Source organism: Mytilus galloprovincialis, chromosome 2, assembly GCF_965363235.1.
Source record: "Mytilus galloprovincialis chromosome 2, xbMytGall1.hap1.1, whole genome shotgun sequence".
NCBI classification, from domain to species: domain Eukaryota; kingdom Metazoa; phylum Mollusca; class Bivalvia; order Mytilida; family Mytilidae; genus Mytilus; species Mytilus galloprovincialis.
In genome coordinates, this window is record NC_134839.1 from 27,467,900 (window position 1) to 27,486,984 (window position 19,085).

Here is a 19,085-nt window from a genome sequence, read left to right on the forward strand (position 1 = left end):
TTATGGTAACGTTGTTGCCATACCGCTTTACTCTGTGACTTTATATTATATGCATTAGCTATCACGACGATTAAACGTATAGAAAAACACAACGCCTGATTTATTAAGATTCTTCAACAAGCCAGCTATGTCATATTACTAGAATAACCACTATGATACATTGTGTCGAAAAATTTGTATTTCATAAATCATATTATTTTACTAACCGTGGGTTGGTTCTTAAGTGCCTACGTGTTTAACCCCGCAACAATATTGTTTTCCTCTTCCAAAAAAGGGGCCTGTAATTCATCGTTTGTTCATGTGTGTCATAGTATATTTTATTTGGCTAAATTGTTATGATATGTGTAAGGCCGTTGGTTTTTATTATTTGAAATATTGAACAGTTTTTATATTGGGCTATTTTTGCCGTACATTGACTGGCAATTGTTTTTATCCTCGTCATTAGAACATAGGTGGACTGCTGTTTCACTTGCAAGCACCCCGTATCTTTTAGCTTCTTATCAACAAATTTGCAGTCATTTTTAACTTTTAACTTGTTTTGAATCGAGCGTCACTGATGAGTTTTTTGTAGACGAAACGAGCGTCTAACGTTAACGTAAATACAAAACTTAATCCTGGTTCAATGATGAGTTTATTTACATTATTTACATTATTTTTATGTCTACCTGTGCGAATTTCAAACGCGCAATTTTACACCAGTAATGAAAACCTTCTTTCATTTATCATGTTTATGGGTAGACTTTACATAGATAAATTCAGCCGTATAAGAAAAGCAAAATGAGAATGTTAAATTTGATGTATGCCTTTTTGTGCTACTTTGTTACATTTGTTGTTTATGTAGTGATATTAAGATGATACCACAATATTGACTGTTGTACCCCTATTTTTGACATTTTTACTCTTTTAGTATGTTTGTTTTGTTCATGCATCGTTGACAATGTAATGGAATTTGATGCGACTGTCATACAAGTGAGAGGTTTAGCTAGCTATAAAACCAGGTTCAATCCACCATTTTCTACATTAGAAAATGCCTGTACCAAGTCAGGATTATGACAGTTGTTATCCATTCGTTTGATGTGTTGTGACTTTTGATTTTGCCTTTTGATTTTTGATTTTCCTTTTTGAATTTTCCTCGGAGTTCAGTATTTTTGTGTTTTTACTTTTTACAACCACTGGGTCGATGTCACTGCTGGTGAAGTTTTAATTCTCCGATGGTATGAATAGCACAGTAGTCAGCACTTTTGTGCTGACATAAATCATCATTTATATGTCATATTTATAAATTAACTTTTTATAAAACTTTTGATTTTTTTAAATACTATTGCTGTATTTGGCAAAACTTTTAGGAATTTTGGTCTTCAATGCTCTTCAACTACGTACTAATTGGCTTTTTTTTTTAACTTTTTACCTGGATTCGAGCGTCACTGATGAGTCTTTTATAGACCTAACGCACATTTATTGAAATACAAAATTTAATCCTGGTACTCATGATGAGTTTATTTATTCTTACATTACAAAGTAATAATTTTGCTTACTTACCGTGCCATGACAATTTTTATTGAGGCAAGCATACGTCATCCTATAAAGTTGTTGTTGTTGTTCATCTGCAAGCAAATATCATGTATTTTAATTATAAGATTAACAGAAGGATTTACAGTACCCTACTTTTTTCAGAAGGAACAACAAATTAAATCGCATGTTGACTGATGCAGTATTCTGTTTATTCGTGTGTATCACATAATTTAAAAAAAAGATCGTCAAAAATCATAATCATAAGATTCAGAAAAAAATGGTCCTAGATCAAGTATGAGTCAAAACAAAAAGATACAGCCATACAACTTTGTGTTACTAAAATTGTAAGCCAACGCTATAGAATCATCATCGAAATTTCCTAAATCCGTTAGGTTTGTTGGAGGCAATGACATATTCAATCTGAGCATCCCACACAAAATTGAACATGCAGAGTTAACGGAAATCAACTGAAATCAAAACTGTAAAAGTTGTACGGCCATGTTCGCTAAATGATAGACCAATACGACATGTCCGTGTCTCAACTCAAAAGCCACATGTTTTCGGGGTCTTCAGATAGCAGTGTTTTTTTCTATAGTTTAACAGATGTTGTCCCATACCCGATTATGACGTACATTTTGACTGCTAGAATATTTGTTAATCAGGTGATGAATGCATAGCATGAGAAACACCCACTATTGGAGTTTATACGATCCATGCGTTTGTTTATTTTTTTTAGATTGTTGTAAAGATTTGAACATTGGGACTGTTGTCAGTTTAAATAACATTTCACTTGATTAAATTGTCATTAGCTATACAACATTTTTGGCATTGCAGTAACTGTTAATAAATACTCCAATAAAAAGAAAAGATAATTATAACTGTAGTAAGAGGATACACAATCATAAACGAAAAACTTACATCGTTCTGAAACACTAGTTATACACCTCTGATCATAACATCTACATTTAGAGTGATCTTGTGGGCACATATGCTGCAAGTATTATGCAATATAATGAAATTATGAAATAAAACATAAAAAAGAGACATGCAAAATAAAGATGATAGAGTATATGAACATAGGTAACATAGTAATTACCAAAATATCGCTTTATGATTCAACGTCAATCCGTAATTAGACAGGACATAAAGTGATGCTTGTTTCTTTCTATCCAATAGTCAATTTGGAGGCTTGTTATTTTTGATTAGTTTTGTCTGTTTCACTATCCGTACCACATTCCGTGCACTAATTACTTAAGCTTTTCATCAAGTCATGTAAGATTTAAACATATTTGTATGAACAATAAAGTATAGGTCAAGTTCGATTTTTGCGTCTGTGGAATTTTAGGTTCAAAATGAATGCAGTCTGTCGTATAATCTTTGATTTTTTTGTAATTTCGGACAAAATCAGTGCAACTTGAGGAAATATATTTTTAACTTTGTGTTTAGTGCTTTTAAACTCTTTTTTTGCCATGACGTTGTCGTGTTTATGTTGGTATCTTTTGTTTCTCTTGTACATACTGTCATAAAGCATAAATTACAAAAAAAATCCCTGATCAACAAGTCCAATTATGACGTCTTCCAAACCTATCATTCAATACATGAATTAACCTTTAGAATATTTTTTTTTATTCTTTTCAGAAGACAACACGATTACTTCATGGACGTCAAGTTGGTTACTTATTCCCTATTCCCTATTAGTTACCTATTCGTTACTTATTCCCTATTCTTTACCTATTCGATACTTATTCCCGATTCCCTATTCGTTACCTATTCGTTACTTATTCCCTATTCCCTATTCGTTACCTATTCGTTACTTATTCCCTATTCCCTTTTCTTTACCTATTCGTTACTTATTCCTTATTCGTTTCCTTGTCTCTGGTGGTAATAATGTGTTCTCAGAGTTGAAATAACCCTATTAACGCGTATGTACCCGTTCCAGCGCTCGAATAATACCCTGTTACTTATTCGCTTTTAATACGCGGGGTAAACGTTGCACCTTGAAATAAATCGTTTTTCAATTGTGTTCATGTCTCTAGTGGTAACAATGTGCTTTTAGAGATGAAATAACCCTTTTAAGGCGTATGGATCCGTTCCAGCGCTCGGTAAATACCCTGTTACTTATTTGTTACTAATTCGCTTTTAATACGCGGGATATACGTTGCACCTTGAAATAAATATTTTTTCAATTGTGTTCATGTCTCTGGTGGTAACAATGTGTTCATAGAAATAAAATGATCCTATAAGGGCGCATGTACCCATTCCAGCACTCGGATAATACGTGCTGGAACAAGTAAATACGCGCTAATAGGGATAGGTCATCTCTAAGAACACATAGTTAACACCAGAGACATGAAAACAATTGAAAATCGATTAATTTCAAGGTGCAACGGATACCACGCGTATAAATATCGAATAAGAAACGAATAAGTAACAGGGTATTATCCGAGTACTGGGACGGGTACATACGCGCTAATAGGGTCATTTCACCTTTAAGAACATAAAGTTACCACCAGAGACATAAACACAATTGAAAATTGATTTATTTCAAGGCGAAACGTTTATCACTTGTATTAATAAAATTAACGGTACCAATTTTCTTGCACCAGATGCGCATTTCGACAATACATGTCTCTTCAGTGATGCTCGTGGCAAAAATATTTGAAATCAAAAGCTTATATAAAAGATGAAGAGCTATAATCCAAAAGGTCCAAAAAGTATAGCCAAATCCTTGAAAGGAACCAGAGCTTTGCATGAGGGAGATTAAAAGCGGATAAGAAACGAAAAAGTAACAGGGTATTAAACGAGCGCTGGAACGGGTACATACGCGTTAATATGGTTATTTCACCCCTGAGAAAACAAAGTTACCACCAAAGACACGAAAATATTTCTTTTAAAAAGTACAGAGTATAACACACGTATTATTAGAGAATAAGGAACGAATAAAGAACAGGGTATCAGTCATGCGCTGAAACGGGTACATACGTGCTAATAGAGTTATTTCATCTATAAGAACACATAATTACCACCAGAGACATGAACACATTTGAAAATCGATTTATTTCAAAGGGCAATGTATACCACGCGTATTAAAAGCGAATAAATAAAAAAGCGAAAAAGTAACAGGGTATTAACCGAACGCTTGAACGGGTACATAATTAACGGAAAAATAATCAATTCACTAATGGAAGTTTGGTGTACATTCTGTACCAATATCTAAAGAATATGTTCGATGTTTACGCCGTAATAGAGTTATTTTATCTCTAAGAATACATTATTACCACCAGAGACCTGAACACAATTGAAAATCTTTTTTTAAAAGGTACAACGTATAACAAACGTAGAAGCGAATAAGTAACGAATAAGTAACACGGTATTAGCCGAGCGCTAGAACGGATACATACACGCTAATAGGGTTATTTCATCTCTAAGAACACATTGTTACCACCAGAGACATGAACACAATTCAAAATTATTTTATTTCAAGGTGCAACGTAAACCCTGCGTATTAAAAGCGAATAAGGAACGAATAAGTAACAGGGTATTAACCGAGCGCTGGAACGGATACATATGCACTAATATGGTTATTTCACCTCAGAGAACACTTAATTACAGACAGAGACATGAAAGCAATCGATAATCGATTTATTTCAAGGTGCAACCTTTTCCACGCGTATTAAAAGTGAATAAGGAACGAATAAGTAACAGGGTATCAGTCGAGCGCTGAAACGGGTTCATTAGGCCTATTAGGGTTATATCACCTCTAAGAACCGACAGTTACCAGCAGAGACACAAAAATATTTCTTTTTTAAATGGCAACGCAAAACACACGTTTTATAAGCGAATAAGGAACGAATAAGTAACAGGGTATCAGTGTAGCGCTGAAACGGGTACATATGCGCTAATAGGGTTTTTTTCACCTCAGAGAACACATAATCACCACCAGAGACATGAAAGCAATCGATAATAAATTTATTTCAAGCTGCAACGTATACCACGCGTATTAAAAGCGAATAAGGAACGAATAAGTAACAGGGTATCAGTCAAGAGCTGAAACGGGTACATATGTTCGATTAGGGTTATTTCACCTCATAGAACCGACAGTTACCACCAGAGACACAAAACTATTTCTTTTTTAAAGTGCAACGCATAACACACGTTTTATAAGCGAACAAGGAAGGAATAAGTAACAGGGTAGCAGTGTAGCGCTAAAACGGGTACATATGCGCTAATAGGGTTTTTTCACCTCAGAGAACACATAATTACCGCCAGAGACATGAAAGCAACCGATAATCGATTTATTTCAAGGTGCAACGTATGCCAGGCGTATTAAAAGCGAATAAGGACCGAATATGTAACAGGGTATCAGTCGAGCGCTGGAACGGGTACATATGCTGTATTAGGGTTATTTCATCTCTAAGAACCGGCAGTAACCACCAGAGACACGAAAATATTTCTTTTAAAAATTGGAACGTATAACACACGTTTTATAAGCGAATAAGGAACGAATAAGTAACAGGATAATAGTGTAGCGCTGAAACGGGTACATAGGCGCTAATAGGGTTTTTACCCCTCTTAGAACACATCGGTACCACCAGAGACAAGAAAACCATTGAAAATCATTTTCTAAAAGGTGCAACGTATAACAAACGTATGAGACGCGAATAAGAAAAGAATAAGTAACAGGGTAACAGTCGAGCGCTAAAACAGGTGCATACGCGCTTATAGGGTTAAATCACCCCTTAGAACCCAAATTTACCACCAGTGACAAGAACACAATTGAAAATCATTTTCTAAAAGGTGCAACGTATAATACGCGTGTTATAAACAAGGTATTAGTCAAGCTCCGAAACGATGTACACCCCGCTAACATGTTTTATAGCTGACCATACGGTATGGGCTTTGCTTATTGTTGAAGGCCGTATCGTGACCTATAGTTGTTAATTTTTGTGTCATTTTGGTCTATTGTGGGGAGTTGTCTCATTGGCGATCATACCACATCTTCATTTTTATACAAGCGCTAAAAGGTGATTTCACCTCTTCGAACCAAGAACTAGATCTTCAAACATACGAATATAAAACATTTAAAAGATAGAACGTATAAAAATCGAATAAGAAACAAATAAATATCGAACATAAAGCAACAGGATCGATTGAGCACAAACACATATAAATAGGTCATAAAAAGGTCATTTTACCTCAACAAATTTAGAATTACAACCAGAGATAAGAATATAAACAATTAAAAAGGGGAAGGATATCGAATAAGTAACGAATAAGGAATAAGGAATAAGTAACGAATAGGAATTAAATGTTTTAGTTTTCAAACGGTTTATTGAATAACATAGGTGTTGATAAAATGATGGAGTTTGAATCCCGCTTGTGGTAGGTGTGTTTGACTCCAACCTTAGTAATTGACAAAATTTGACAGATTCCCTGCCAAAAGGTAGTGGTTCACTCCGTGTATGCCAGCTTTCTTTGCCATTATAAACTGATTCAAAGTGTATATCTTGCATTTTCAGACTCGGGTTCTTCGGAGTTGATAAGCAATAACTTTTTTCTTGTCAGTATTTGAGAACCGATTAAAGCATGATAATCTAATTTGATATCACTAATATATTATTAGATAAATTCTTGTATTTATCCAATTGCTAGTTTAGTTAAAAATCAACAACTAATAAACATATGATTTGTCCTACTTCAAACTTTTCATCTTCACCACAATGTCCCTGAAGTCCACCATCTGTTTTTTCAATTTCACAGTAAGTCCAAGCTACATCATTCCTTTTGCCCTGAATAAAATAGACATGCACAATTCATATGATTCGTGAAACTGATATCATATTCTGTAGTTTTATGATTGTTTACTTAGCACATGAAAATAACAAAAAAAAATTAAACTATGAACAATGACAATGATCCAAACATATAATAAAATATAAACTATGCTAATGTTTGATTTAAAATAACGCTGAGACACTATCACAATAATCATATCATTATTAGATTCAGGTTATCGACGATATTTTTTTTACATGACTACGTAAATTATTATACAAAACTTTACAAATAAATCTGTTGCATAATTCTAGTGTCGTATGCGTATCCATATATGACGGAATGTATATTAAGTATATCTGCGAATATGCTAAAAGAAAATACACGTTTTCATGATATACATGATTCATTTTTGATAATCTGTCAACATAATAAGATTTAGTTAGGAGCAGTAAATGAAAATTAGATGATGAAATAATAATTAAATAATTATCAAAATTAAGATAGCAAAATTATTGTACATCATATATAAATAAACTTGTGAATATCCTAAGACCATCATCAGACACCTCTTGTATAGTCCTAATTTTGTGACCGACTGAAAGAGATTTCATAATTTCAGACTTGTTTGTGAAATCCACTTAGGACTAAAATATGGCATAAAACCATCCTAAAACATGTCTTAGTCCCAAAACAGCTTCGTGAAACTGGCCCTTCGTTTAATGTTTACAAACAAATTTGGATACTTATCATTTGTAGTTCTAAGAAAGAAAGAATATCATATCGCTTTAAATAGAGACTTGAAATTAAACGTTCCGAGAGATTTGAAAACCATTATATACACATGGAAAAAAGTATTGCAACACCAAATTGAAATTGAAATTAAAAAAACACTTATTATTTTTTTGTGATATAATTTGGTAAAATAGAACTACTTAAACATTATTCAAGTATCACCTGAGTTTAATCAATAAATATCGACTCGGTAAGTTTTTATCTGCACATGCAGCTACTGTACCCGTAAACAGCAAAACAGGTGTTTTCATCCTCATTGTTTTCAACACTTTAAATAACCAAAATTTTAAAGTTATGTGATTGACACCTTGTAATGGGTCATCGACAACTCTTAACTGCAGCAAGATGACAGATTATCAGCATGAGTGAAGCAGGAGGTCGCTGTAATAACTGCACGTATTGTTGGTCATCACCATTCCACTAGAAGTCGTTTTGAGAATTAAAAATGGCACTAAACGATGTTAAAGACCTTCCGAAATAAAGAAGACCCTCTATACCATTTGCTAGGGAAAATCAAGCATAAAAAAGGTTGGTCAGAAGGAAACCCCTTGCATACAATACAATCCAAAAAAGAGAGTGTTTGGCATACAGGGACCTTTTAACAAGAACTGTTCGAGATTGACTCATCGCTACTGGTTATCGTGCGATAAGACCATTTCGGAGACCTTTGTTCACGAACAGACACACAGTTTTCCGTATCCAATGTAGTGCAGAGCTCGCTAAAATTGAAAATTAGCATCATGGAGGAAGATTCATTGTTCCAATAGAATTCGGGTCATCTTCCGTGGACGGATCGTAGCCCAGATTTGAACCATATCGAGCAAATATTGGACACTTTTGGGCGGGAAGTGCGCGAAAGGACACCCCAGTTCAAACACATCATGAAATAAACAATGCCCTTCATCAGAAATGGTTTCTGCTACCTTAGCAACAAATTAGTCGATTTTTGGCAGGAATCAGAAGACGTTAAGATGCGGTTATCCGTTTGAATGGAGGCTGCGCACAAAGTACTAATTCTTTGGCGTATAACGATCAACCATGATGTGAACAGTCATCTGAAGATTAATTTTGAAATGTCTGACATTGTAAAGTTCGACTACAGTCAAAGTTGTAAAATGCATTTTTTTGTACAAAAAACGCTTCATTTTGTTATTAAAATTGTGGTTATATAAATCATTTTTTTTTAAACATTTTTTGTTCGTTTCAATGCCAATGTTATCATAAACTATGTTTCAATAATATTATACAAATATCTTATTATATATCATCCAAAAAAAGAGGCTGATTTTTCAATTTTTGAAAAATCAAGGTGTTGCAATACTTTTTTCTATGTGTATATGTACAGATTATCCAAGAAGACGAGTTCACTGATTGATATGCACGACTAATACAGTGGAAACTCACAAAGAGTCTTCTGTATGAATATACATGCAATGAAATAACAGTATTGAAATTGGATTATTCCTCCGACTTATCCAAATGCGTCTCATGAATGATGAAAAGTGTGTTCAACTTTCTTGACTTTTAGATAAAATGGGATCAAATATTATATCGAGATAAGATAACTTAACATTTTTACATTTTGACGCGTAATTTTGATTGTATCACATATAGAATAAAAACAATTATCAAGTGACTCATAAACCAGGAATAATTGAACATCATTCCACAGAGGCTTAAAATATGATATTCCGCTTAAGCCATATGGGATGTCATTTAAACCTTAAAATTTCAAACCGATAAATCTTTTGTTTTATCGACAAACAATATTTGAATGGATTTCGGTTAAAAAATATCAATCACTAAAATGATTTGTTTTTAATATTTGATTTACTTTGATGATTTTAATAAAACATGTATTATATGATGATGTCTAGTTTGTCAAGCATGCGGAATAGTGCATGGTGCATGACTTATGTTGTTTTTATTTTTTATATTTTGTTTCATTAAAGTTTGCAATTAACAATTCCCTCAAACACATGATTCAAAAGGAAAAAGCGAAATCGGTATTGTAAATGTTTATGGTGAATGGTGAATGATTTATGCTGAAATGGTGTAAGGGTGTTGATGCATTCTCCATGGTGTAAAGTACAGTTACGTGTAGACCTTGCATTACATAAAGTTAACACGCGCGTGCACACATTTCATTTGTCAACTCCAATATTCACGTTTACCCGGAAACAAGCGTTGGCTATAATTTACTCATAATTCAGTGGTAAACGGGAATATTTTACCTGTACGTGCACTAAGAAAACACGTGTTTACTTTTCCCATTAACTATTTATGGAAATTTTGAATATTATTTGTCTTAAAATTGTTTTAAATAAGGTGTGAATGAATGGAAGATATGACAACACTTAGGTCGTGAAAGTGAAAATTGAGTTGTATAAATAGTTAAAATGTATTTCCATTATCTAGTTTTCATTCTGTTGTAGCATTAAAAAAGCGTTAACAGTTGGCAAACTCAAAAGAAAAAAAAATGAAATACGGAAAGGAAATCTTGTTAACAACTAGCAGTGTAATCTCTCTTAAATAAAAACAAATTATAGTTTTTTTACATACTTACATGATATCTACCCCGAAAATAGAGTTAGAAGATACAGAAGAGATAATGAAACTAATAAGTCGATGGAAACTGATAACACTTTGGCACAAAACGAAGTATTACCGAAAGACATACTAAACAAAGGACGGAGAACAATTATGAACCAAAAATAATCTCTTGTACTCTGAAAAGATGAGCAGATAAAGTTCAAAAAATGTTAATACATATTATTAGATAAATAGTGGATTAATAGACGTTGTCGTAAGGTTACACTACCACATAAAGTATTGTTCTTGATTCCATCTTAAAAAGAAAGATAACATACTAGTAATAATCAGAATATCTTGAAAGACACATATCATTGTCTAGCTTCTATCTCTACTAAAGCAAGTCAAATATATAAGATTGTTTGTTTTATTCTGCTGTCGATTACAACTTTTCAATGAATCCTTCTGATCCCCCTAAGTTTTTTGGCCAATACAATATGGTTTTATAGAATATACAATTCGACGGGTTTTCTCCGGACACATGGCTTCATCGCCAATAAAGGTTAACCTGTACGGTTTAATAAGTAGTATCTAAAGTATTAATCATTTAATCAATCGTTCAATCAATGCAAAAACACAAATGTGGAGAAATATCTTTATTGAATAACTGCCAATTTCTATTGAATCAGATTTTAAAGATTGGTAAATAATTGCATTTTGTTTTCATAGTTTCAAAATCTCAAAAGTTGGCTGATGTTATTTATGAAAAAAAAAATGACGAACAAGCCAGGAAACGATCGAGATCGAAAACTGCTATTGGAACGAACAAATGTTGTTAAAACAATTCGATGAAAAAATGTACTGATTCATTTGAAGCAAGTAATATACTTTTAGCACACGTTTGTAATGACAAAATAAAATTATTATTTTTCAATTACTGGCAATAAGTTAATATCACTGCTAATGAACAGTTGGTCCTTGAAGTTATAATCAACTGAGTGATAAGTTTTTCACAAATGCTTTCATTTGGAACAATATTCTTTTTCTCCATTTATCCGCTGACCAAAGATCACATTTTGACGTGTTCAGATCTTAAACATTCTTGGCTTCCAAATGTTTTGTTTGTAGTTTCCCGATTAAGGTTAATCCGGAAAAAGCATTTCTGCTCCACGTAATTAAAGCAAAAGTATGACCACATATTAACACTGGTTAGAGGCAAATCATGATGGACTGTTAGTCCAAGAAAGTATTGTAAAAGAGGGACGAAAGATACCAAAGGGATAGTCAAACTCATAAGTTTAAAACAAATTGACAACGCCATGGCTAAAAATGAAAAAGACAAACAGAAAAACAATAGTACACACAACACAACATAGAAAACTAAAGAATAAACAACACGAACCCCACCAAAAACTAGGGGTGATCTCAGGTGCTCCGGAAGGGTAAGCAGATCCTGCTCCACATGTGGCACCCGTCGTGTTGCTTATGTGATGACAAATCCGGTAAATAGTCTAATTCGGTAGGTCATATTCATGAAAGGGAAGGGGATTGTAGTTACGACGTAAGGAACATATCCGATATCATTTGTGAAACGGTTATTTCATAACGGTCAACCAACTCGTAATGGCGTCCGTAAAATTTACGAAGGGATGATTTCAACTGCACCATTTGGAACTCTTGGTTTAATAGCTTCCTTGTGAGCAGCAATCCTCTATCAAGAAAATCATGATAGGAAATGCAAGCACGGGAATATCGTATCAATTGGGAGATATATACCCCGTATGCAGGTGCTGCTGGAATGTTGCTACTTAGAAATGGAAAGTTCACAATTGGAAAGCTGAAATAATCTCTTTTGTCGTAAAGTTTTGTTTTCAACCGACCTTCATTGTCAATTTCTAGATGTAAGTCAAGATATGAAGCCGACTTAACTGTATCTGTAGTATCCTTTATCTCTAGTTCGATTGGATAGATGCGTTCCACATAGTCACCAAATTTTGAATTGTTTAGTGAAAGAACATTATCTATATAGCGGAAAGAAGAGTTAAAGGATATTGCTAACTTCTTATCTTTCTTCCTAAGAAGTTCCTGCATGAAGTCAGCCTCATAATAATAAAGAAACAAGTCGGCGAGTAGAGGGGCACAGTTTGTTCCCATTGGAATGCCGCCAGTCTGTTGAAAAACACGTCCTCCGAACATAACAAATATAATGTCAATCAAGAAATCAAGCATCTTGATAATATCAGTTTCAGAGAATTTTTTGTTTGAATCAGAGTGATTCTTTACAAAGTAGGATTTATCCCTCCCTAAGACAAGATACTTGTATCTACGTTGGCCATTCTTTTTTATGAAGCAAAGTAATACCAACTCTTTCAATTTGTCTTTTAGTTTGGAATGTGGAATACTTGTGTACAGAGTAGAAAAGTCAAATGTTTTAATACTGTTACAAGATGAAAGAGAGTTAGATTGTATGTACTCTAAAAGATCTTTTGAATTTTTAAGTATCCACATCTGATTCACGCCACCTCTAGAATAGGCAGTTTCACAATAACTTTGAAGCCCGTCTTTGATTGCTGATAAAATAGATGTTAATAATTTAGAAAGAGGTTTCGTGGAGCACTTGGAAGACCCAGCAATATACCGTTGTTTGTAAGGACACTTATGTAGTTTAAGTATCCAATACAGTGATGGAAGATCCAGTTCTTCATCTTTGGTTGAAATTCCAAAGGAACATAGAACAGACTTATGATTATCCAGGATTTCCTCTTTGGTAAGTGTCGTTAGGGTATATGTTGAGTTTCCAAGTGAATTGTCAATACCTAATTCGTTTATCAAGCAGTTGATGTAGTGACTTTTACACACAAACACGATGTTATTTGGGGCTATATCTGCGGGGACAACAACATATTTGTCATGGAGGTCGGATAGGTGTTTTGCAACATTTGGGTCTTTAAATATTGACGTAGCATGGGCATTGATGGACCCATTCAGTTTCTTAATTCTTATTTGTATCAACGACCTCACTGCCTTAATTCATTCGGAAAGAGTGTCTACGTCTTCCTTCTCGCGCTTAGCCCATTGCCTGGCATAATCCTCAACTGAATCCGTCAAAATTTTAAAGTTGTATTTCCAATTGATGGATTTAGGCTCACGATATTTGGGACCTTTCGATAACACATTTCGTAGAGAAGTGTTATTAACAATGTTAAGGTCACCGGTAATAACGTGGCCAGCAGGATTATATGTGAATTTGGAACTAGCACAACTGCAATCAGGAGGTTTAGACTTGAAGTCGTCAATATCGAGATCCTGCAAAACGCGTTTGTAATTGAAAATTTTAGTTGCAATAGGTTTGGTATAGGTATAAGAAATTATTGGTACAGACTGGTCTTTGAAATAAGGAGGTATTTTCGATTGCACTAATTTATGATGAAGGATATTGAGAAGTCTGTGATTCTGAACTGACCTGATTTTAATCATTTTTTTGATAAATTTAAGAATACTTAAAGAAACTACTGGTCAAAAACTTCTCATGCAAAGCAAAAACAAATGGACATGTTTGATGAATTTGTCTACCTTTGTAGGTCGTTGTTGCTCACAAAACCTGTTAAGGTCAATGCATATAATAAAAAAACTCAATAAACATTAATTGAATGTTCAGAAGAACCTTATGCATGTAACTCTGTGTCCGAAAATATTGTTAAACAAGATCTTTAAAAAGCTAGTTGACTAATTACTGACAGATTTAAAAATGGCAAATATGTATATGTTTTCCCGTTCGTATGGTTTTATTCTAGTAAATTTTAAGGCCCTTTGTAGCTTGTTGTTCGGTGTGAGCAATTGCTCCATGTTGAAGACCTTCTTTAATGTTTTTTTCTTTTACAAATTGTGATTTAGATGTAGAAGTGTCTCATTGCCACACCTTCTTATATCTATAAAACAATAATCTTCTCTAGAAATCCGGAATTGTTTATTGTTGAGCTGTTATGTGTAGGAATTAATAAGCTCAATATATAATAAAACTATTTTATGAAGCTTAAGTGTAAAAACAAACTGAGAGAACTTGTTTTTTTTTATGACAAAAGACTATACAAAAAACATAGATAATTTTACTTACACGACCACTACCACCACTACCACCACGGCGAGAATGATGATGATGACACATGTGACCAAAACAATCTAAATTATCTGGTATTAGATTAAACAAGAATGACGTCGATAATTCAAAAACTGCATTCACTACAAAATATGACAAAAAGAGTAAATTGTATTATTATACAGATGAGCACACATACAGAGAATTACACAAAAAAGTATCTACAATTAAATCCCAATAATTACTCATAATTCAAAGTCATTCCATCTAAATTTTACAATCGAAGATACGAAAACGAGAATGGAAAGGCATTGCTTTCAAAATGTAACTTCAGGCGTGTGTAGATCGCTGATACAACACTGTTTAAAAACACAGGCACATAGTGGAGTGACAAACAAAGAAACATGTGCTTATAATTTTAATTTAATGGACAGGCATATCTACAGGCTGCAAATATTTTTTTTGCAAAGGTTATACATTAATCTTACTTTTTACCCGATCATAGTGATTTTCTATATAATGCAATTTTTCATAAAATGGAAATAAAAAGACATTTATTTTTTTTTATAACTCAACCTTTTTTGTTACATTTGTTTTATTTTCTTAGTCTTCACACTCTTAATTTTGGCATTTTATAAAGAGTTCAAGTACTATTTTATTTGGTAAAACTATAATTTCATCTACTTTGCTTTTTCAGTTTAAGAATATGCACTCTGTTCCATATCCATGGAGTGGTTACACCATTTGTAAAAAGAAAAATCACAAAAATACTGAACTCCGAGGAAAATTCAAAACGGATAGTCTCTAATCGAATGGCAAAATCAAATTATAAAACAGATCAAACGAATGGACAACAACTGTCATATTTTTGACTTGGTACAGGCATTTTCATATGTAGAAAATGGTGGATCGAACCTGTTTTTATAGCGCTTAACCCCTCACTTGAATAACAGTCGCATCAAATTCCATTATATTTACAACGTTCCGTGAACAAAACAGAGATAATAGTTGAATAGTAAAAATATGGGTACAGCAGTCATTACTGTGTCGCAATCACACACAAACAAATATTTAACAATACAGCACAAAAAGCATCAATCAAATTTAAAAACCACATGCATTGCCTCGCGTGTTTGACGTCATAAAATGTAAACGTCACATATAGAAATATAAAATAATTTTGCCGTTCAAAACAATTATAATTTCACATGGGGAATGGTGGTATTCAGGGTTAAAAAAATCAAACGTATGTAATAACTAATTTCAAAAACGGACCGAGATCTAAAATTATCAAGAAGTTCTTTAGAATTTATAGCAATCCACACATGGTTAATATCACTACACGAGTAAAATAATGTTGTCGTTGAAAGTATTTTCAACTTTATAATAGAACAATAATATAATGACAATTCATAGAACAATAACATATTGGTGGGATCTTTTAAAGTATAGAGTCACGTCATATGAACCAAAGAAACACAAACAGTCATATATACAAAACACACCAGTACAAATGAAAGATGATACAAACACATTGCATGACGAGATGAATAAGTATTGGGCCATGTCAAATGGATATCCCAGAAAACATACCAAACAGTAAAAGTAATATTAATTATACAACAAAGACAAATGAAAGAACAATATAACAATGTAAATTTACATTGCATTGAGAAATCCCATTTTCTTTCGTTGAAAAGTTATTAAACTTCATTGACGGGTGCCACATGTGAAGCAGGATCTGCTTACCCTTCCGGAGCACCTGAGATCACCCCTAGTTTTTGGTGGGGTTCGTGTTGTTTATTCTTTAGTTTTCTATGTTGTGTCATGTGTACTATTGTTTTTCTGTTTGTCTGTTTCATTTTTAGCCATGGCGTTGTCAGTTTGTTTTAGATTTATGAGTTTGACTGTCCCTTTGGTATCTTTCGTCCCCCTTTGTACAGTTATTTGACTTCTCCGGTGCTGTTTCACGTTTATCGACATATTTTATCATACATTATAATTCTATGATTTTCCAGATGTTTTTCTCCTTCTGATTTTGTCAATCATATATATAGCTTAGTATTGATATTTTGTATCTCAGGTTTATTTAAAAGAAAGATGACTGATACAATTTTGCCAAAAAAATATTTATCGAGGTTTTGTAAAAGTAAAAACTAAATATTTTAAAACAATGAAAGTCAAATTGGAACGGATAAGTGTAATTCACAGGACTATATGTTAGCATTCTGTCCACTAATGCTAACACCTTCGCGTGCCTTTTTTAAAATATTTATCCTAATTTGTTTGGATCGGAAAAATGTCACGGCATTTTTCATTTGACTGTTTTTACGTTTGATTGAATCTGACGAAATGCTTAAAATTAAATAAGATTATCGATTCTCATTTTAAACGACATAAAGAAAGAAAGTCAATCCTTTTTTCACAAAAGTTTAATACCAACCCCTTTATGAAGGGGTTTGCTCTGTAATTTTTCAACTTATAAATCCAAAGAAAGAAAGATTAAACAATGAGTTGAATGTTTTACATGCTCGAAGACTTTCTTGTGCACAAGGAGCCTTCTTCATGTTCGTTTCTTTTGATAAAAGACTGACAAATACTCCTGCTTTCTACTTCACGAATTGAAATCAAAGCACAATTCAGCAAACTACAGTGTAAGTTTGATAAACATTATGCAAAATCAATCTTAATTATATACACAAAGGACAGGAAAATCAAATGTTGGTTTCAGTATTTCACCGATTTCAGAAGCCTTTCAAGCAGCTATTCGTGTACAATATGAATAGAAATTGATTGAAAATGAATCTGAAATTAGGTCACTAGCTAGCAATGAACAAAGAAGACAAAACATTGCATGCAGTCGCTTCAATAGTTCCTACAGTAATGTAGTCCAAATTAGATATACCTAACAACATCTGAAATATATATTCGTAATTTATACAACACTCCTTGCTTGCTTACAAAACCCTTGTTGTGAATAGTTGATGTTTAAGCTTACAATGGTGAGTGGATTTTCGTTCAACTTCATGACGACACGATATCTGAATATCTTAAGGGCATAATAATATAATAATAATAATAATAATAATAATAATAATAATAATAATAATAATAATAATAATAATAATAATAATAATAATAATAATAATAATAATAAATTCTTTTTTTAAAGAGGGTAAACACAGTTATTTACAGTTACTAATCTTCCCTGAGGCCCTCATATACAATACAAGTAAAAACAATAATAAGAGAAAAAAGGCAAACATACAACATATAAATACAATTGTATATACATAATAGTTTAAGTTACAGGTACCATGATTAAAACATATAAAACAGTTGCAGATTGCACGTAGTAAATAGATATGATATAAAAATCATTAAAGTCATACATTATAAAAAAAAAAGAGTAATAGTTGCAAAACGATACAGTTACAGGGGAGGCAATGCGTTGCTAACGTAAATTGTTATTTTCGCGACGTCAAATTGTGACATATCGGGAAAAGATCCATTTTTCGACTGATTTTTATCATTCAACATATTCAAACTAATTAAACTTGAAAACGAGTTCATGGACCCCTGCTTTTTAAATGACATTTGGATTGATTATGTATACAAATTATTTATACCGATTTTCACGAAAAAGTCAATAATGCAATATTTTTGAAATCTGAAAAATACACAGCAAAATATGACGTACTTTCTACATTCATGAACATTTGATGAATATTGAGTAATTTCTATAAAATCAATGCATAAATTGATATGATAAAATTGAGAATGGAAATGGGGAATGTGCCAAAGAGACAACAACCCGACCATAGAAAAAAAACCAACACAACAGCAGAAGGTCACCAACAGGTCATCAATGTAGCGAGAAATTCCCTCACCCGGAGGTGTCCTTCAGCTGGCCCCTTAACAAATATACGCTAGTTCAGTGATAATGAACATACTTATAATGTTATATAAAACAGAAAATACAAATAATTTAACAAAAACAGATTGTATTTATCTTTTGTCTGTGTAATTCTCTGTAAAGGAAAACATACGTCCACAAATCCTGTTTTGATCTTCTTTTACTCAAAAAGTAGCACATAAATGTATATCTTGTATTACATATTTGATTTTCATCTAGTAAAAAAATAGCCTATATACAAAATTTCATCAAAATTTCATTATGAGATCAAAATCTTATCGAATGCCCTTTAGTTTTAGCAATAGCAAAATGTATGGCTACATTAAGCAATTTTGTTTGCATACCACTTTATCTAAAACTGGTATTATAACTACACCAAGATACTCGGAAGTACGAAAATTTTATCTCACTAGCCAAAATCCAAACATGTCATAATTACCGTATAGTATTGCTGCATTT

At 32.9% G+C, this 19,085-nt stretch overlaps 1 protein-coding gene across 1 annotated transcript in view; it reads right to left on the reverse strand.

Annotated features, from left to right (window-relative positions):
- LOC143063286 (uncharacterized) overlaps window positions 1–19,085 on the reverse strand; it is an 85,926-nt gene that overhangs the window by 50,645 nt on the left and 16,196 nt on the right. Inside the window, exons 2-5 of the mRNA XM_076235341.1 lie at window positions 14,729–14,853; window positions 7,209–7,301; window positions 2,431–2,503; window positions 1,540–1,604 (exon numbers count right to left, since the gene is read on the reverse strand). Coding sequence (XP_076091456.1) covers window positions 1,540–1,604; window positions 2,431–2,503; window positions 7,209–7,301; window positions 14,729–14,853 — 356 coding nt within the window. The remainder of the gene's footprint in view (window positions 1–1,539; window positions 1,605–2,430; window positions 2,504–7,208; window positions 7,302–14,728; window positions 14,854–19,085) is intronic.